The sequence below is a fragment of the Lycium ferocissimum genome, chromosome 1, assembly GCF_029784015.1.
Source record: "Lycium ferocissimum isolate CSIRO_LF1 chromosome 1, AGI_CSIRO_Lferr_CH_V1, whole genome shotgun sequence".
NCBI classification, from domain to species: Eukaryota; Viridiplantae; Streptophyta; class Magnoliopsida; order Solanales; family Solanaceae; genus Lycium; species Lycium ferocissimum.
In genome coordinates this window covers 69413738-69436373 of record NC_081342.1, presented here as the reverse complement: position 1 = coordinate 69436373, position 22636 = coordinate 69413738, and the positions used below count along the sequence as shown (strand labels likewise).

General features: G+C 35.7%; 1 protein-coding gene across 1 annotated transcript; it reads left to right on the top strand.

Moving 5' to 3' along the window:
- Window positions 1–14014: 14014 nt before the first annotated feature.
- Window positions 14015–21194, top strand: LOC132067102 (AT-hook motif nuclear-localized protein 13-like; the record flags this gene model as incomplete). The annotated part of the gene is made up of 5 exons (XM_059460234.1): window positions 14015–14480; window positions 17003–17055; window positions 18055–18186; window positions 20155–20316; window positions 20672–21194. Coding segments are annotated over 5 exons (1062 nt in total), but the record flags the coding sequence as incomplete, so codon positions are not given.
- Window positions 21195–22636: the final 1442 nt, after the last annotated feature.

The following is a 22636-nucleotide window of genomic DNA, read 5'->3' as shown; positions in this document are numbered from 1 at the left end:
TTATACCCATAATATATCGAGTTTAATCGGGTGACCATATGTTCACGTGATCTTATTTGAAGGCCTAAATTTGCCCCCTACATACTACCTTAGTGTTACATAAATATGTGGAGTGCTCCTTCTGACTCGAGATCCGGCCCGGCTCGCGTCGTTGCAACAACCGGCAGGGAGCACCTCAGTAGACGATCATGCGCAGTAGTTGGGAGTCCTATTAGACCTAAGGCCAACTCACCAAATCAAGATTCATCTCGTGTAGTCATTGTGGACTCGTACAAGGATATTGAGTAGACGGTTGATGTATCACACTTCTTCTGATGTGGGCATGAGGAAATGAGAATGCATTATGTAATCTAAGTGTAGTACCGTTAGTGTAGGTTATATTAGGTAGTTGCCTATATTCAATCAATCAACTATGCTTCAAATCTCAATCCTAAACAAGTTGGATCGGCCAAATATATCATTTGTTTTCATTCTGGGCTATTGCCGCCCTATATTCAATCAACAACTATGCATCAATCTTAAACAAGTTTGGGTTGGATAAATATATATACCATCTATGTCCCTTCTGCTCTATGGCGTGGCCCATTTCATCCAGGTTAATGTAGATCAAAAGGTCCCTCCGAGTAGTTTCAATTATTCTTTTTCCGAGTTTTATGTAATCATTATTATCATGAAGTCATGAATGATGAGTGATTTGGTGTCCTTGCAGGTTACAATTAGCACTTTTGCAATTGCATGTAAATCCAAGTGAAGATGAGTGAAAGTTTGAAGGATTGCAAACACGTACGTCTAGTTTGCTACTGTTGTTTCTCCATCAATATATGCGCTCCCCGTTCCTCTTTGGTTATGCTTTGAAACAAAAAATGGATTTGTTACCTTTCATGGTAGTTGACTGATTTCTCTTGACATTCATCATGATATGCAACAAAAACATTATATTATGGAAAACCTTAAACTTTGTTACGTATTGGTAGTACAATGAGCTTACAGAGCGTAATAGTTATGTTGTAAAAGTTACGAGTTGTTAGAAGTTTTTGTATTTATAGTTAAGTCCCTTATTTAGTATAACTTTTAAGTTGAATCCCTTAGTCTATAAAGCCTTGTAAAAGTTTATTGTTGATATGTTGAATGAAAATATCTCCTTTACTCTTTATCTCTCTCTTTCTCTCCCTCTCCTTTTTTTCTTCCTTCTTTCTCTGTTAACGAGCTCACTGGAGCTCTTCATATCATTACAAACTACTGTAGTTGAGTTCCTTTGTAGGTGTTTTTGTTTTAAGGGAGCTCGGTGTATTAAAGCAAAAACACGTATGAATCAGACAAAAACGTAGAGTGGATACTAAAATTCAAAATTAGACATAGAGTGATATATTGGTCGACAATTTTCCCTTTCAGATGTTGCATGATATGTTCCTTTCTAAAATATATAAATAAACACAAACACAACTTTCGCACAAAATGTAGTACATGAATATGAGTGATCATCTTGGAATCTGGAAATTCTTGTAACACAAACACAACTTTTGAATTTTCGTAATCTCTTATATCACGTGTTATCTTATTAAAATTGTCCACCTAGAATCCTAGTCAGCTTCCACCTAATTCTAACGGACCGCTCCAAAATAAGACCCCACCCACAACCTATTCGCCTCACTACTAAAAAAGCGCGTCAAAAACCGACGGATTTTGCTTCCATAAATCATTAAAACCGAAGCCACGTCGGTTTTCAAGATTTGTAATTATTTTTCATTTTTTTATTTAAAAACCGACGGACCACGTCGGTTTTTTTTTTGCGGAAATTGGCGCTTATAATTCCGCCAATTTGTTTTTACAACAAACCGACATCCCACGTCAGTTTTATTAAAAAATAAATAATTAATAACTGATGGACTAAGTCGGTTTTAATTTTTAAAATATATTAAATAATTTATAATTCATTTTGTTTTTTTAAATATTAATAAAAGAATATAATTTTGATTTTTTTTAAGAAACCGACGGACTATGTCAGTTCTTTAATTTTTTTTTGTCAAACTCGGGTCAAAAGTATTTAAAAAACCGAAGGACTACGTCAGTTCACACGGGTTTTTCCTTCCATTTACCTCTTTCCCCAAAAAAATCCATTTCCCTCTTAAACAAAAAACCCTTACCTCACCGCGCCAACCACCCCCAGCCACCTGCGCCACCGGAGCTTCCAGTTGCCGCCAACCACCAGTAGAACACCCCCGCCACCCCAGCCCCTTTTTTGACAAAAAAAATTGAGGTTAGTCCTCAAATTGGGGCTTTTAAATTTATTTCAATGTTAGTTTTATTTGTAGATTTTAGGCCCAATGTTAGTCTATTTAGCTTTGTTAAACATCATTTGTAATGTTATTGATGTTGAATTTGTGAAAAAATGTAAACTATATTTGACTAGTTTACTTTTTTTTTGCTTGAAATTGTGCTATATTTTATGTTCATTGTCAATGTATTTGTGTTAGCTTAGTTAACATTGTTTGTAATATTATTGATGTTGAATTTGTGCAAAAATGTATACTTTATTTGACTAGTTTTATTTTTTGATTTTTAGAATTGGTTGGGATTGTGATATATTCGAATGGGCGAGAATAGGGCTGAGAATTCTGATGTACGTGATAATATTATTATTTAAGTAATTAAATAAGTCTAATTATGATATATTCGTTATATACTAACTTTCATTTTTAAATATACAGAATCAATTATGCAACAAGTGGAGCAGTACAACCAAATTCAGCTTGAAGGCCAGCCGAGCCGTCCACCACTGGAATTAGAGATAGAATTTTGGTGTAGAGCAGTTGAGGGAGTACAAAAGTGTAGAGCGTGCGGTCTAGGCCCAAGGAACAGCTTAAGTCGCATTCAGTTAGGATTGCGAGGTGAAGGGTCTTCTCGATAGGCCGAGGGAGTTGATGGTGTTCAGGTCGCAGCTATGGCGCAGCAAATCGAACAACTTAAACGGAAATTAGCGCAGATCGAGGCACAAAGAGTTTCGGAAAGTAGGGTGATGAAAGCGAACCTCGAATCACTGCAGGTACAAGTTAAAAGCCACATTGCATGTGGGCGATTTGGTATGCCTCCGAACCAGAAGATGATGAGAACGGTGAATTAAATGAGTCGGACACCCGGATGAAGAGTTGCCCTGGACTTATGTTTTATGCTTTATGGACTTATGTTAAAACTATGAAGAACTAGTTAATGGTACTTTTGGTGGAATCATTTGAATATTTTGAACTTTGATGATCTTTTTAGATCGTATTTGATATGTTTAGATAGTGTTTGATTGTTACTTAGGGTGATTTTATGTGTTGTAGCTCTTTTAGAATTGATTTGGTAGCATTTTAGTGTTGGTTTGAGCTGGTTTTGTGCAAGTGTGGCTGCAGAAAATGCATCAATTTGCTGCTGGTTTATTTCCAGAAAACCATCGGATTTCGTCGATTTTCTAAAAAATAATAATTACAAATTAAATATATAATAAGCGACGCAGTCCGTCGGTTTTTAATAAAATTTATATATTTCTTTTTTAAATATAAAATATTGAAGGAAAATAAATTTAAAAAAGAAAAGAAAACCAACGCTGTCCATCGCAAAAAAAAGGGCACAGTCCGTCGGTTTTTGAAAGCGACGTAGTGTAAACCGACGGACAGTGTTGCGTCAATTTTTCACCGGTTTCATTAAAAAAATTGATGCGGGCTGTCGGTTTTTGACTGTTTTTTAGTAGTGCCCTAACCAACACTAAAGTCTAAGAATGCAACTTTTTTCTTCTCCATTTAAGAACCCACCATCTTATTCTCCACAAAAGCACCCTCCATTGCTAAACTTATAAATAGGAAAAACTAAAACGGGAACGCCGGAAATTAACTTCACATCCACTATCACAACGTTTTCTTTTGGTGAATCTTAAATAATTCAACCCTGTTGAAAAGAAAAATAATGGGAGAGAACATTAACGATCGTACATGGGTACTTGCCCTTGAGGCACCTTCTTTATCTCCTGTAAAGCGTCTATGATGGTCTTTTAGATCGTATTTGATATGCTTAGATAGTGTTTGATTGTTACTTAGGGTGATTTTATGTGTTGTAACTCTTTTAGAATTTATTTGGTAGCATTTTAGTGTTGGTTTGAGCTGGTTTTGTGCAAGTGTGGCTGCAGAAAATGCATCAATTTGCTGCTGGTTTATTTCCAAAAAACCAACAGACTTCGTCGATTTTCTAAAAATAATAATTGTAAATTAAATATATAACCGACGCAGTCCATCGCAAAAAAAAAGGGCACAGTCCGTCGGTTTTTGAAAGCGACGTAGTGTAAGCCGACGGACCGTGTTGCGTCAATTTTTCACCGGTCTCATTAAAAAAATCGATGCGGGCCATTGTTTTTTGACTATTTTTTAGTAGTGCCCTAACCAACACTAAATTCTAAGAATGCAGCTTTTTTCTTCTCCATTTAAGAACCCAGCATCTTATTCTCCACAAAAGCACCCTCCATTGCTAAACTTATAAATAGGAAAAACTAAAACTAGAACGCCGGAAATTAACTTCACATCCACTGTCACAACATTTTCTTTTGGTGAATCTTAAATAATTCAACCCTGTTGAAATGAAAAATAATGGGAGAGAACATTAACGATCATACATGGGTACTTGCCCTTGAGGCACCTTCTTTATCTCTTGTAAAGCTTCTATGATGGTCTTTTTAGATCGTATTTGATATGCTTAGATAGCGTTTGATTGTTACTTAGGTTGATTTTATGTGTTGTAACTCTTCTAGAATTGATTTGGTGGCATTTTAGTGTTGGTTTGAGCTGGTTTTGTGCTGATTTTGTGCAAGTGTGGCCGCAGAAAATGCATCAATTTGCTGCTGGTTTATTTCCCGAAAACCAACGGACTTCGTCGATTTTCTAAAAAATAATAATTATAAATTAAATATATAACCGATGCAGTCCATCGGTTTTTAATAAAATTTATATTATTTCTTGTTAAATATAAAATATTGAAGGAAAATAAATTTAAAAATAGAAAAGCGACGCTGTCAGTCGCTAAAAAAAAAGGGCACAGTCCGTCGGTTTTTGAAAGCGACGTAGTGTAAACCGACGGACAGTGTTGCGTCAATTTTTCGCCGGTTTCATTAAAAAAATCGATGCGGGCCGTCGGTTTTTGACTGTTTTTTAATAGTGCCTAACCAACACTGCAGGCTAAGGATGCAACTTTTTTCTTCTCCATTTAAGAACCCACCATCTTATTCTCCACAAAAGCACCCTCCATTGCTAAACTTATAAATAGGAAAAACTAAAACTAGAACGCCCGAAAATAACTTTACATCCACTGTCACAACATTTTCTTTTGGTGAATCTTAAATAATTCAACCCTGTTGAAAAGAAAAATAATGGGAGAGAACATTAACGATCGTACATGGGTAATTGCCCTTGAGACACCTTCTTTATATCTCTCTCTCTCTCTCTCTCTCTCTCTCTCTCTCTCTCTCTCTCTCTCTCTCTCTCTCTCTCTCTCTCTCTCTCTCTCTCTCTCTCTCTCTCTCTCTCTCTCTCTCTCTCTCTCTCTCTCTCTCTCTCTCTCTCTCTCTCTCTCTCTCTCTCTCTCTCTCTCTCTCTCTCTCTCTCTCTCTCTCTCTCTCTCTCTCTCTCTCTCTCTCTCTCTCTCTCTCTCTCTCTTTAAACCTCTATGATGGTCTCTTTAGATCGTATTTGATATGTTTAGATAGTGTTTGATTGTTACATAAGGTGATTTTATGTGTTGTAGCTCTTTTAGAATTGATTTGGTAGAATTTTAGTGTTTGTTTGAGCTGGTTTTGTGCAAGTGTGGCTGTAGAAAATGCATCAATTTGCTGTTAGTTTATTTCCAGAAAACCAACGGACTTCGACGATTTTCTAAAAAATAATAATTATAAATTAAATATATAACCAACGCAGTCCGTCGGTCTTTAATAAATTTATATATTTCTTTTTAAATATAAAATATTGAAGGAAAATAAATTTTAAAAAAAATAGAAAACCGACACTGTGTGTCGCAAAAAAAAGGCACAATCTGTCGGTTTTTGAAAGCGTCATAGTGTAAACCGACTGATCGTGTTGCGTCAATTTTTCGCTGGTTTCATTAAAAAAATCGATGCGGGCAGTCGATTTTTGACTATTTTTTGGTAGTGCCCTAACCAACACTAAAGTCTAAGAATGCAACGTTTTTCTTCTTCATTTAAGAACCGACCATCTTATTCTCCACAAAAGCACCCTCCATTGCTAAACTTATAAATAGGAAAAACTAAAACTGGAACGCCGAAAAATAACTTCACATCCACTGTCACTACATTTTCTTTTGGTGAATCTTAAATAATTCAACCTTGTTGAAAAGAAAAATAATGGGAGAGAACATTAACGATCGTACATGGGTACTTGCCCTTGAGGCACCTTCTTTATCTCCTGTAAAGCCTCTATGCGCTCGGAAAGCGGAGCCTCATTCTGAAGTTACTGACTATCCAACTTTTATTTGGTTGTATATTAGTTGATTTTTTTTCTCAAGGTTGTTTCACATGAGTCATGTGGCTTAAATCTCATGATTTTACAAAACCTCTATGAAAGAAAGAAAAATTATGGGGAATGTTTCTCTCTCTCTTTCTTTCTAAATTCTCGAGATCTACTCTATTAACCAAAAAACAAAAGGAAGAAAATTTGTCCTTGCCCCTCCCCCCACCCCGATCGGTGAAAAAGAAAAGAAAAGGAAAAAGAATTGATGGAAAGAATGCTAAGTGTATAAGAGTCTGTTTGGCCAAGCCGGTTTGAGGCCAAAAGCACCTTTTTGGGGGAAAAAACTTTTTTCTTTTTGAAAATTTAAGGTGTTTGACCAATAAGTAAAATGCTTTTCTGTAGAAGCAGAAGCGGTTTTTCTGCAATTGGAGAGAAGGTAAATAATTTTGCTTTTTGGAAAAAGCAAAAGCATTTATTTTCAAGATAGAAATATTCTTACCATAAATACATACTTACCAAATATATCCCTCGTTAACTCATTAATTTCATAGCAACTCATTTTGATTCTTAATGAGATCTCAACAATACATTTAAATGTTCCAATAAAATTACAGTTACTTCATATTCTTGTTATACTTATCAAGTTATATTTTTTATATATTTTGAATTTTATATAGCGGATATAATTCATTTCTTGTCCCAAGACGTTTATTTCTCTTTTAATCTTCAACCAACCTTATTACTCTTTTTGTATTTGAAAGAATGAAAATATTATTTTGTTAGATTTTGGTTGATGCTTTTTGGTATATTAAATCATCATGTTGATATTATATCAATATTTAATATTTTCTTCGATTTATTTATGTACTATATTCATTGAAATTTTTATTATAATTTTAATTAAGTAAAAAATCACTTAAAGTCTTTCATAATAGATATTTTAAATAATTTCTGTCTATAAAATAGTCTTAATAGTAAACGTTCATTTATACTTATCCTTTTTCGTTATTTGATGCTCAAAAACATTTTTTTAAAAATATTAGCCAAACACAATCTACTTATCAAAAACATTCAAAAGCACTTTTCATATAAATTAGCTAAACACAAACTGCTTCTCACCAAAAATGTATTTTTAAAATAAACAGTTTTTAGCCGCTTGCCCAAATATGCTCTTAGTTATATTGACAAAAAGTACAAAGAAAGGAATTACAAACCTAACCTCCAATCTAAATGTTGGTTACACTAGTCTACTATCTTGCTAAAGATGGTATAACTAGTTAACCAAAAAACTAGTAGGGCTCCTCGTATTTTCAATTGGTCCTATTAAAGTAAACGGAAAAGGGCCAAAATCACCCCTGAACTTTGGGAAATAGTTCATCCATACCCTTCATTATACTATAGGGCCAATTATACCCTTACCGTTATACTATAGGGCCAATTATACCCTTATCTTAAACTGTCTGCCATGTGGCATCATCCTAGACGCCCAACCCATTTTTCCCCCCAAATAAATTTTTACCCATCAACTTAACCCAACCCAACCCGAATATAATTGTTTCACCCAAAATTATGCGGACCCAACCCATTTTCTTTTCTCTTTCTTTACTCTTTCTTCTTCCTCCATGCCCAACTCCTCCATGTCCACCATCTCCGATCCCTCACCGCAGCTCCTCCATGTCATTCTCTTTTTTGTTTTTTTGTTTCTTTGAAAATAGCTTGATGAGTTTAATATTACACATAATAAAAAAAATGATAAAATCTATTTTATAGGTAGATTAGATGCGGATTTGGTGACCGAAAAATGAAGAAGATCGGAAAAAATGGGAGCTCGCCGAAATATTGAAGCTCGTCGGAAACACTGGTGGTGGGTGTAGGAGGATGAAGTGATTATCCATCCAAAATCAAAAAATAGATATATAATGGTCCCTTATGTTGTACATAAGAGACCATTTTTATCATTTTGTCATCACATTTGCTACTAACACATTTTGATTACAGGGGACGCCACCAAGTGCTAGGCTCATCCCGATTCCCGTTCTGTTCATTCCCCCTTTTCCTACTTCAAGGAGCTGGTGTTTTGTTCTCTATTTATAGACTTGTGGAGACGATTAATCTTACACAATAGATGGTGAAGCTGGTGTAAAAAACTATTTTAGGATGTCTTCCGTTATTCGTGATTTTTTCAATTTCATGCGTCATGGGTCAAGGTAATGATGGCAAGGTGAAAAGAGAAAAGAAAATGGGTTGGGTCAGCATAATTTTGGGTGAAAAAACTATATCCGGGTCGGGTTGAGTTAAGTTAGTGGGTAAACAATTATTTGTTTGGGGGGGGGGGGGGAATGGGTTGGGTGTCTAGGATGATGCCACGTGGCGGTGAGTTTAAGATAAGGGTATAATTATTTTTTATAGTATAACGAAGGGTATGGATGAACTATTTCCCAAAGTTCAGGGGTAATTTTGGCCCTTTTCCGTAAAGTAAATGCAGTATACTTGTGAGGTTTTTTTTTTTTTCTTTCTTTTTATTATTTTGCACTCGGTTACGATATCACATTGATGCTTTGGCTAATTAAAATGAAGAAATTGCATGATTTTCCTTTCAAATGGGTTGTTATTTATAATTTTTATTCTTCAAAATCGAACTTATATCTAATGGGATATAAATTCTTTACGGGCATGGGACATAATTTGTAGGATATAATGATCAGTGGCGGAGCCACTCATGGCCAAGGGTGGTCACCTGCACACCCTTGGCTGGAAATAGTACTAGTATATGGATTAGATATTATAGTTAATTGGATATAAAATAAATTTTGAACACTCTTAAAAGAATTGAGATAGATAGCTTAGAGGTAAAGGGTGTTTAATTTTACCTAAAAGTCACGGTTTAAAGCTTGCGTCAAACGCTGGTCAACTTCTTTCTTTAAAAGAAAACATACAAACAATGTCTGTGTTATATCCCGTATTTTGTACGTCGGGATAATCCGGGTTAACTACGATAAGTTGGGGACAAGACTATCCCGAGATATGAAGTAGAGACTTTTGTATATTGTAAAGGCTTAAGTTGTGTATGATTTTATTGGCATGGAAATGTTAAGGAAATATTTGGGGTCAAATTCCATTTTTGGAAAGTATTCTATTTTTGGAAAGTTGAAAATTCAACACAAAAAAAAAAAAAAAAGAAGAAAAGGAAAAATAAGGGGCCATGTGGCCGGCCACCTTGGGGTGGGCCATGGCCACATGGTTGGCTAATATTTGCAAATAAAAGATGACTTAAGGGATCATTTTTATCATCTTCATCACATAGAATTTTCAAGAAGCTTGGAGAAAACAAAAGAAGAGAGAAAGAGAGGGAGAAATTCGGCCAAGCTTGAAAAATCAAGACCAAGATTTGGCCATCAAAAAAATTATTCCTTCAAGCAAACTTGCTAATTGAAGGGTGCTTAATAACGTGGAGTCGTTGTTTCGGGCAATAGCTTACTCGTTTCCTCTATCTACCACCTTAGGCAAGTTGAGAAGTTGAAGAAGAAGGGTGAGTTTTAATCTTGTTTTATGTGTTACAAATGGTTTATATGTGTTGTAGCATGCTAAAAAGGAAGAAATTCATGATAGAAACCAAGTTGAAGATGGGCCGTGTGGAAGGTGTTTGGCCGTGTGTGTGTATGTTGTGTTTATAGTAATGAATTAATTCTAGTTAGCATGTTTTGATTGTTGTAGTGTGAAGAAAAGAATGAAAATCATCTTTATGTGTGGAAGTGGTGTTGGCCGAATAGGCCCCCTTTGTGTAGTTGGGAATGAACAAATTGTCGTTAGCGTTTTAGTTGTCGTCGTTATGGATTCTATGATGAAATATGCAAGTTTAATGACTCAAAGTGATGTTGTGTTTGGTTATGGGTTGAATTGGAAGTTAATGTGAATTTTATGTAATTTTTGTAGTTATGGAAATTGCATTGCTAATGTGTGGATTATTGGTGTAATTTATGAATTTGGAAGAGAAGGATGTGTGTGGTGTTGTTCTCGGGTTTGGGGAGAAATTCGGGTGGCTTGGAGTGTGTTTGGGTTGTTTGGAAAATTGTATGAATCGTTTAAAGCATTCTTGAATATTGTTTGAATGGTTTTGGATTAGTAATTGAATGTATAAACGTTGATATTAGTTGGAATGTAAGTAGTTGAATGGAAGATAATGAATGTTGTTGGGTTATGTAAAGAAGTGTATTTAATATTAGAATGCATTTTTGAATTGATTGTTGATGTTGTAGCTTGGTTGTTGGTTTGGTTGTTGTTGAATGTGGCCGAGTTGAATTCTCGGGGTGTTGTATTTATAGGGGAAGTCTTTAAAATTTACGTAGGATATGATGTTTGTTTGGAATTAGATGCCTAGATGCTAGCTAATGTTTGATATATTGGCGCTATGTAGATCTTGGTGTGCCCGAGACTTGAGGTTTGGCTTGGCTTGAGAGCGGACGAGGTATGTGAAGCCTAACTTTTCCTTCTTTTGGCATGTCCTAGAATTAATTAGGTTGTGACACGAACCTCGGGGTAACTCCACTCTCGAGATCCGAGCTCATATGTGCGTCTTATTCGCTTCTAAAGATTTACTCTCTTAATGTGGCCTAACTAAGGTCTTTATGTTTTCATTTGATTGAATTTCAAAGGTTTTGTAAAGAATTTTGCTCTTAAAAGATTCCGAAACTACGAACGCTCGTAACTTTCGTAGACGAGCTCGGATCGCCCCGAAACTTTCGTAGGGGATTCCATAAGGCATAACATCCCCTAGCTTCCGTGAGCGGGCTCGGATGGGGTTGACACCCGTCCGTGGGTCCCGCGACCTTTCTATGTTCGTTCTTAATGACCTTCGGGAAAGACTTAGTATTACTTTCACTTTAACTCCCGAGCATGGATTTCTTATTTATTTAATGAGTTTATGATTATGATTTTATGCATATTGCTACTCACGACTCCGCTCGTGCATATGGTTAGTACTTCCTTCTCCAGATCCCGGGCCGGTTATGTTCGTGCGCGCTTTGATATATTCCGGAGTATGATGTGTCCGGTACACCGTGTCCCCTTCGGCCGGGTACCGTGTATATTTGGCGTTATGGGGTGTACGGCGTTATGATATGATATGTTATGTCGGGTTTCGGAGATATGAAATCTTCTGGAGTATGATGTGGTATGGCGCCATTGACAGGCGGGCGACCATCGTTCTAAGAGCCCATGCATGATTTATGTTTTTAAACTAAATGCTTTAGCATTTTGCATATTGTACTTATTTTCTGTATCTTCTGTTCGATTATGATCCGGTTATTATATTTTCTTGCTTCGCATACTCAGTACATATTCGTACCGACCCCTTTCTTCGGGGTCGCGTTTCGTGCCCGCGGTACGGACGCTCGGCTTGGTGATCCACCCGCCTAGACACCCGTTCTCACTTTACGGGAGTGCTCCTTCGTCCGGAGCCTATAGTTTGGTATATATACTTTTCTGTTGCTTATGTATATATTCGTTCAGGGGTACGGCGGGGCCCTGTCCCGTCATATGTTTCGTGCTCTGTTTAGAGGTACGTAGACATGTATGTGGGTTATGGTTGCTCACTGCATGTGTGTTCGTACGTTTGTTTGGGCGGTCTTATCCGCCGTGCGCGACCTTGTCGGTCGCTCTATGCGCATTTTGGTATACTATGTACATTACGACGCCTCGCCGGCTTTTGTGACGAGATGTTGGCTATTATGCGATAATCTGAGACTATCTGTGCTTATTTGTATCTATACAACCATAGTATGCTAATTCTGAGTGTCAGGGACGTATGAGTGTCCAATTCGGACACTAGTCACGGCCTACGGGGTTGGGTCGTGACAGTCTGAAGCTACTCAGTTGATTTATATTTGTACTTATTTTCTTTCACATTCCTACTAAATTTATCCGTATTTGAGTTATGATTTGCATTTGGTTTATTCCTATGTTGGTTTGGAGATAGGTCGGACTCATTTGTGGAAGCTCCTTTAGTCTTTCTTCTTTCCTTGCTATTTCCTAGAAAAGAAGAAGACGTATTGTTAAAAAGAAGACAACGAGATCTAATAGCAAGTTAGCAACCACTTATTTTGTTCTCTTTTCTTTTTTAATTACTTTTGTGAACATTTTAATTATCCAGCTTTGTTCTCTTTTTTTTTTTCCTAAAGAATATTAATTAGTCGTTATCTCTCGCTTTGTAACATTCTCGGAATGCCCCTTGTTGTTCTCCACTTGCGGGATTACATACACTTGGTATGTTGTTGTTTGTTGTTGTCGTCAGTTCAAACTGTAATCACCGTAAGAGTTTTCTAGCTATGAAATTTATCAAGAATAACTTACGAAATCAAATGGAACATAAATTTTTAGGCGAGTGTGAAGTAATTATGTTAAAAAAAAATTTGTTGCACTCATTCATCGTAAAAAAAATTATATACTCGTCAACATTTGAACAACCTTACCAAAATTTCTGGCTCCGCAATTGATAATGATGCAAAAATATAAACTTATCCTGCGAAACAATTTGTTTTTCTTGAGGGACAGAAATTAAAGACCAACAAAAAATAGAGGCAAAATGACCCAATTGAAAGGCAAGCGCTCGGAACAATTTATTTACTATTAGTGTTCAAACTCTAACCATGTGATTAAAGACAGAGATTGCCCGTCCCACCATGATTGATAAAGGGGGAAGATTCTACAATAGAGCTATAGCCCATATGTACAAAGGCATAGCCACATACCACAGTAAAGAAATACAAAATGTGAATTCTCAAAAAGGAATACATAAAACTTGTATATTACTCTTTATGCTACTATTTCATTTTTAGTCAATTTAGAAAGAATGATATATTTTTATATTTAATAACAATTTAATTTTAAACTTTACATCTATTCTTGATGAGATCGTTTATAACCACACAAATATTTTAGATTATTTTGAACAACAAATTTTTGAAATTTTCCTTTCATTCTTAAACTTAATGCTCATTAAAACACATTCACATAAATTGGAACGTAGGGAGTATTAGTTATTGGAGTTCTATTTTTATCATGTTATCAATCATAAAAAAAATTACAAATCAATATTCTATGCCATTAAAGTATAAAACTTATACCGGTAATTGTATCAAAATTCTTATAGGTAACCTAATTGTATCAAATTCTTTGACAATAACACATAAAACCTAAACAATTAACCTAATCATGCTTAATATTCTACTCATGCACACTGTATTCTCTCTCCCAGCAACATAAAGTTTTTCAGTAGAACAACAGTTCCATCACCCACCCCACCCCGAAAACCCCACCACCCCAACACAATCACAACAAAAACCAAACTGCACTACATCTTTGATTCTTGAAAACCCCTTTCCACTCTTTAACTCTTAAAAGTACATTCTTTTTTGTCCTATGGATTCCCAAGAATCCCCACCAGTACACCACCAACCTCACCACCTCCAATCTCTACCACCCCACCATCCCTACCCCCACCCCCATCAACAACCACCCCCACATAACCATACCACAATGACACCACCCCACCCCTCAACCCCAACCCCAACCCCCCACCCCACCAACAAGAACAACAACCTAACAACTCCTACATCCTCCCCAACCACAACAACAACAACAACAACAACAACCACCTTAACATCCCAACAAACAACATATTCCAACAACAACCTCAACAACAACAACAAAACATACAACAATTTCCATTCAATTCAATTACTGGGCAAAATCCAAAACCAAATCTTGATTACTCTGATGGATCATCTACTAAGAAAAAAAGAGGCAGACCAAGAAAGTATACTGCTAATGATGGTAACAACATTGGTTTAGGCCTTAATCCAACTCCACTTACTCAAATTTCTTCAGTTGATTCTGGTGGTGGTGGTGATAATGGTGCTGCTTCTTCAGAAAACCCGTCGAAAAAGAGCCGTGGTAGGCCACCAGGCTCGGGAAAGAAGCAGCAGCAAGAAGCTTTAGGTATATATACATGTCTTCCTTATTGCTTCAATTATGTAGGATTTAACTTATATACACTGATAATATAAAGAATTAAGAGCTTTATGTAAATCTGTTTTCATTATTGCTTTTAAACTATGTATCTAGCTTCTAATTTGGGAAGGATTTAGCTTATATACATTGATAACATAAAGAGTTTAACTTATATACACCGATAATGTAAAGAATTAAGAATCCCGGAGACAAAAACACTAGGTGATTTATGTGTTAACCGGTACCTGTGGGAGGCAACAGGTATCGCTCTTGAAATTAGTCGAGGTGCCCGCAGGACAAAGACGGTTATAAAAAAAGAAGTTAATGTAAAGAATTAAGAAAAAACTAGAAGCTTTAGGTATATAACTTCATTATTGCCTTAATTATGTAACTAGCTTCCACTTTGGAAGGATTTAACTTATATACATTGACTTCGTAAGTGTAGTTACTGCCTTATTTTTTCAGGTTATTAGTTCCACTTTTTGTGGACGGTTACATGTAGATAACATTACACTATGAATGCATATAAGTTAAACCCATATGATTAAATATAGGAGCGATTGAGCTTTGTACTGATTAAGAGTGCATTTACCATCTTGGTCAGAATGCCTAAAAATAGGAAACACAAGAGTGTGTTTACGCATCTTGATCCAGCCTTAGGTAAATTAAGTGTTTAATATTCAAGAGTGCGTTTACGCATCTTGATTAGAGATAAATCTGAGTGAGTGAGTGAGTCGGGCTGCGACTAGTTCAAAATCTGTTGCATAAACAAAAGAAAAGAGCGGGAAGAACCAAATGTAAGAGAGCAAGGTGGGTTGCGTATAAATCAAAACCCGTCGTCAAAAGATAAAATAAAAGAGCGCAAGTGAACATTATTTAGACGAGGGTGAGTTTACGCAACTTGGCTAAGAGAAACGGTAAATAATAGGCAATCCATGGTCAAATAAGCACAATTTTATCCTACAGACTTACTAAGCCGAGTAAAGTCAATTTCAGCGACTGTGATAGAACCATGGGACTTTGGCTGCCTAACACCCTCCTGTCGGTCAACTTTCTCCTATTTGTTTTCATAATTCTTGTAACTATGTATGTAGCTTCTAGTTTAGAAAGGATTTAACTCATATTCATTGATAAAGTAAAGAATATAACTTATATACACTGATAATGTAAAGAATTAAGAAACAACTAGAAGCTTTAGGTATGTATATGTCTTCATTATTGCTTAAATTATGTGCCTAGCTTCTAATTTGGGAAGATTTTACTTATATACAACGTGAAGAATTTAACTTATACACTGATAATGTAAAGAATTAAGAAATAAGTATAAGCTTTAGGTATATATGTACTCATTATTGCTTTAATTATGTATCTAGCTTCTAATTTCGGAAGGATTTGACTTATATACATTGATAACATAAAGAATTTAACTCATTTACACTGATAATACAAAAATTTAAGAAACAGCTAGAAGCTTTAGGTATATGTGTCTTCATTTTTAATAATGTGATAGCTTCTAATTTGGGAAGGATTTAACTTATATGCACTGATATTGTAAATAATTTAGAAACAACTAGAAGCTTTGGGTATATATGTCTTCATTATTGCTTCTAGTTTGGGAAGGATTTAACTCATATACATTGATACGTAAAGAATTTTAACTCTATCCGTGTAGTTACTATCTTATTTTTCAGGTTACTAATCACGCTTTTTATGGCTTGTTACATGTAGTTAACCTGACATTTACACTTTCAATGCATAGACCTTAAACTCATTTGGAAAATATATAAGCTAAATTTTAGGATTGCCTTTTTGTTTCCTCAACTTTCTCCTATATGTCTTCATAATTGCTGTAATTATGTATCTAGCTTCAACTTTGGAAAGGATTTAAATTATATACACAGATAACATAGATAATGCAAAGAATTTTACTCCATTGGTGTATTCTGCTGTAGCAGGTAACTTGCCTTATTTTCCTTACTAATCCTACTTTTTATGGACGGTTATATAGCCTGACATTTACACGATCAATGCATAGAAGTTAAACTCATTTGGAAAATATAGAAGCTAGATATTAAGATTGCCTTTTTGTTTCCTCAACTTTCTACACTATGTCCCATTTTGTTTGGCACTGTTTGTTTATCAGAGTCAGGTTGACCAACTTTAGGGGCCAAATGTTAATGATTACTGTAGCTTCTTAAAAGTTAAAAAATTAGCTATTTGGATACATCGAAAAGTACAATAAGTTGCAAATCTTGTAGGAAAAGTGAAAGAAAATATTTTAAGATGTTGGTCAAAGTTAGTTTGAATCTTGGGAAGTAAATAGTGCCAAATATTCGATCCAGAGTGCTGAGTGCGGATTCATGGGAATCCAATAACTTATACTATGTATTAAAATATTAACTATATATTTATAAATATTTGAATGTGAACCCAGTTATTATTGTATATTAACTTAAAGTTTTGGATCCACCGCTGATAGTGATTATATGGGGTTTCTTGATGGTTGGCAGGTGCAGTTGGATTTGGATTTACGCCACATTTAATCAATGTGAACATCGGGGAGGTAGAATATGTTTTGCTTATGGATATTTTAGTTAAAAGCATGCATTCTTTTACAGCATGTTTTACAAAACTCTGATTAACCTATGTATTTACAAATGCACGTGTCTGCATATTTTGTGCTGTATATTGTTGTTTCTGCAACAGGCTTGAGTTTTGAATTTCTTATGAGATAAAAAGGAAGAGATTAGTTTATTTCTGTATTTATATTTTTGTCGGCTTCCTTTCTCTGTCTTTTGGGTTGATACACCAATAATTAATTGATGGACTAGTATTCTAAGATGAAATAAAAGAACAAAACTACAAAATTTGGTGGAGTTTCTAACGGCGAAATTAAATGTATGCTTATGTGCAACTTTTCCAAGTTGCTATACAGTGGTTTGGGAAGGCTGAAACAGTTTTTGATCTTTTCTAAGTTGGAAATTGAAAAAATACTGTTTTTAATAAGTTAACTTTTTGCCTTGCATGAGCTAAATATAGTAAACATCAGAGATTCGTTTGTGTGTTCTTTCCAATCATCATTATTCTTTTTCCTTTTATTTGTTTAGACCAGATCCTGTTCCTTCCATCTTAACGTCTCTTTTTAGTTGCAATTGATATTTGTTCTTCCTTGCCTCCTTATGTTTTAGGAAACCTGTACAATTTTTCATCTCAAACATTTTAATTTATTACTCCTTCCCTCCCAATATGTGTCACTTTTTCCTTTTTAATTAGTCCCAAAAAGAAATTTTTAATAACAAATCAACTTTAAGCTTCCCAGTTTACCCTTAACTAGATGATATATAGCCACACAAATATCTATGGCTTATTTTGGATCACAAGTTTCAGAAGTCTATCTTTCATTCTTAGCTCCGGACCCAGTCAAACATCTTCACATAAATTGGCACGGAGGGAGTATGTAATATTTATGTCTTACCCATAATCAAACTTCTTGTTTAAGGTTGACTTGTATTGAAGTCCCAGTCTTGTGAATTTTATGGTTGACTTTTCTATATGATAACAGGATATAGCGTCAAAGGTTATGTCTTTTTCACAGCAAGGACCACGGGCAATTTGTATTTTATCTGCAACTGGAGTCGTATGCAATGTTACCCTCCGGCAACCTTCAATGGGTGGTGGCACCGTGACTTATGAGGTCTGTATGAGTTTCAGCTTAAAGACACTTTACCCTTTCTGTTGCCTTTATGCTGAGGCTTGTGTGTTAGCTTATGCTTAATTGTAGTCTGTTTGTTCAAGCTTCCAAAATCTGCTAATTTTTAAAGAGTACTTTTGGAGAGTAGCAGTTGGTATTTGGTTAATCATTTTGAAAAGCACTTTTGCCAATATCTTGCAGTAATTTGTGCCTGGCCAAGGTTTCAGAAGTGCTTTTGGCGAAAAGCTACTTTTCTAGCTTTTTAGAAACAACTTATACTGCTATGCAAAAACACTTTTTTTTTTCTCTCTAAAAGCTTGGCAAAAGGACACAATTTTGTAAATTAAACATTTTTTGGAAAAAAAGAAGAAGCACTTTTGGCTTCCTAGAAGCATGGCCAAACAGGCCATTAGTCTATATGTATATGTTGCAGTCTTTTTACTGAAGTTTGCTGGTTGTGTGATCTGGAGATTTGATTTTCTGGCGTTTAATCAGATGTTACTTACGTAACAATCGCTTTTGACATTAGAGAAAAAAATCGGTAGAGTATGTCCTTTTAGATGTACTCCCTCTGGCCCATTTCTACCTATTACCTTTTAAAGTATCAATCAGTTTTCTTTAACTTCTATTTTCAAATACTTATGAGCCGTGTCTAGTAGAGTTCCAATTATGGGTATGTTGTGCACCATTTTTATGTACGTGGGAGGTTGCAGGACATATTAGGAATCTTTCCTTCCTATGATTCTTAAATCATCCGTCAAAGCTTAAAATGAGAATCTAGGTCCGCTCCTATCAATCTCACAAATGATTGACATTCACGTGGTGTTCAGAGAGCGCAAGGCTCGATGCGTTGGTGGTAACCAGTTGTATGAGATACAGTGAAGTAGGTATCAGTTAGACCTTCAGTTGAAAACTAGATGATACATGTACGGCCATGAATAAGGCTGCGTAAACCCAAAATTTTCAGTTGAATACCAAGGGCTTGTTGTAGACGAAGATGAGGTGACGATATCACAAAATACTATGAGAACTGTATCAAGACTCAAGAAGAGTTGATACTAGTGAAAACGACTATGGAAACATCAGAAAGTATGTCTTTGAGTTACAGTTAGGTTTTGTTTGAAACATTAAGGCAGCCAATCACTGTGGTGGCTACCACAAATGAGATCAAACAAGGTAGAACTGACCACGTTCTAGGTGCTACCAGTTAGGATCAACTCACAGTCCAACTTCCTCCCGCTTCTCTTTTCGGTGGGAGTTTTGGACTTGCTGTTTTTGTTTTTGTTTTTGTATCCCGCCCCGAGTATATATGTTTTATTAAGACTCTTTGTCAGTTTCTTTTAGAGGCTCGTGACTTAGCCTAGTGAATGTTTATGAATTTCAGTCTTGAGTGTTTTTATTTTAGATTCAGACTCGAATGATTAAGTATTATTAATTACATCGCCTTTTTAATCAAAATCAGACAATTCAGTCAAATTATCTTACAGTGAGTTAGATACAAGGGTTTGCTTGGCCGTAAGTTAAAACTGGGTGCCAATCATGTCCCACCCCAGATTTGGGGCGTGAAATTCTTATTTACTTTTCCCTTCTCCTAGTCCTTTTTTTTCGGTTAGAAGCATTTTGCTCATAGGTATGATGAATGTAAGTGTGGATGAAACACAATAAAACCTTCGACAGAGACTTCTTTTTGCTTTATGCAGCCTAGTTATTCCACTTGAGATATCAATTAGTAGTAGTTGGTTAATAAATTTTAGGTGTATCTGATGATTTTACTTTATGAAGGATTACCTTGTATCTTATATACTGTGCGCAAGTAGTTGGATGTGCAGTCTATTGCAAAAGTTGTGAAGCGTTTGCTGTATACTACTGCTTGAGTTTTTCTCAAGTGTGATCGTTGCGTGAATACTGATTGTCTTCTAATACACCTATTTAGCATGGGTCATCAAGCTTGGTGTTATTCTTTACATGCAGGGTCGATTTGAAATCATCTCATTATCGGGTTCATTCTTGCTGTCAGAAAGTAATGGTAGCCGCAGCAGAACAGGTGGTCTAAGCGTGTCACTGTCTGGGCCAGATGGTAGAGTTTTGGGCGGTGGAGTTGCAGGAATGCTCATCGCTGCTACTCCAGTACAGGTGCTATTCTAACTAAAATTTCTTTTTATGGAGGTGGTTGTGTTTCGACATGAATTTCACTGGGAGAAAAATGTTGATGCCATTAATTCACCATGAATTCACTTAAAATACTATAAGTACCTTTGTCCTTGTCCTTGTCCGAGTGGCAGGTTCAAAATTTAAACTTGACGTGTTCAATCTTTAAGTTCATACTGTTGGACCTATTGAACTTTTGAAGGTAGCTGTTCAAATTTTAATATTTGTTGTAATTTTAGTAATTTTATACATATCTATTTACACTTCGTGTTAAAAAATGAGTGGTTAGTTTACCACCCTCATGTTTGATACTTGCTAAAGATTTTTAGTTCACTACCAGGTGGTTGTGGGTAGCTTCATTGCGGAAAAGGAAAAGCCTAAGCCTAAGGCACCATCTTCAACTCCACCTCCGAATATGTTGAATTTTGGTGTTTCGGTAACTGAGGCGAGCTCTCCTTCCCCGGGTGCTTCAAGCGACTCATCCGATGAGAACGGTGGTAGCCCTCTCAGCCATGAACGGGGGCCTTTCGGTAATGCTCCTCAACCAATGCACGGTATGCCAACGACGTATTGGGGCCAAACAATGTGAAAAAGCTTCCTTAAACTGACTCGACGTTCCAAATGGTATTTGACTTCTTGATTCCCCACGACTGAGTAGGCTCAAATTTTAGATGTTAGATCGAGTTCTTGACTTAAGCTTGCTTACAATTTTTTTTCTTTTCATTAGCTTTTTTCTACCCATAGTCTTAGTATATGTTAGGTGACCTTTGGTTGAGTACCTGTTTATTCTCAGATTAACAAACCTTTTTTATTTGTAACTTGCAATTACCTTTTCTGCCATTAAAATGCTTTCTTTCTTATTATGAGCTTGGAAAAGGTGCAACTATACCCTCAATTTTGTGATTTAGAGTAGATATACCCCTCGTTAGAAAAATTGTGCATATACACCCCTAGTGTTACACAAATGGCAAATATGCCTTTTTTGCTAATGATTTTTTTTTTTAAAAAAAAAAAAAATCATTTAGCTTGTGTTTTAATTAAAAAAATTACACGTCACTCTTAAAAAATAAGTCTATCCATTTTGTTCAGTAGACTTATTTTTCTAAAGGCACGTAATTTTTTTTCTGGTCGGTCGGGTTTGGTTCAAGTGTTTAAATGGTTATAGGCCGAGTTCAGGTGGCTAGGTGGGATATTTGGACAAGTTTACGGAGCCATCTATGTATTTGGCCGAAAGCTAAACAAAATATGAGTATATATAAACTGTTATTCCTCTTGTTATGCATCGCTAGGACTATACATCACAGAATGAGTCTTGATAGAGGAACTTTTGTTTATTTATGCTTTAGGTAAGAGTAAAGGTTCTGAAATAATCCTACAAAAAGGTAAAAGGAACGTTTTTTTGTTTTGTTAAGCAACCTAACATTATTGAAGTATGCTAAACCATTGGATAAATTAAATCATAAGAGAGGCCATGCATAACAGTTTGGAATACAAAACATTAGCTTGAAGTGTAATGCAACAAATCTCATTATTGGTAAGATGTGGAATCAAGTTTGCTCTGCAAAGCAGTGTTATTGTTAGTTGCAGGAAGATGGAAAGTATTTCCATTTAATGGAAGAAATGATGTTAGGCTTATTAGGAAGGACTGGAAAACGGAATTACAGATATTTTAGTCAAATTTTCTCTTGATTTTTAGGAGTAAGTGAATTTCTTGATCCATGTGTCCAAGCCTAAAACATCACTGACCTTGCTAGTAATTAAGGTTCTTAGGTATTATTATTATTTCTTAATTCTAAGCTAAAACACATAAACTCCCATGAAACAACAAAATTAATGCACATATATCATCATGACTTAGTTGAATACGAAAGATATTGCTTATACATAAATGTCGTTTAAATAATATTATGGTAGTAGGAAATACAACAACAACAACAACATACCCAGTGAAATCTCATAGTATGGGGTCTGGGGAGGGTAAAATGTACGCAGACCTTACCCCCATCTCTAAGATAGAGAGGTCAAGCTTCCGAAAGACCTTCTACCAAGAGAAAACATGATGAGAAAAGGTCAGATAAGCACAAACAGTTCAAAGCAATAGAAAATGAAACTAACGAAAGCGGAAAAAGCCATGATAAAGCAGTCTAAGAAAAAAGAAGCAGTAGCTACCACAGATAAATACGATAATTGTGGTACAAGAAACAACATATAGTTGCACAAATCAAAGGACAATAAAATGAAGATCAAAACTGCGACTACTAGTACGCCGGGATACGTGGGACTACCTGCTAGCCTTCTACCCTAA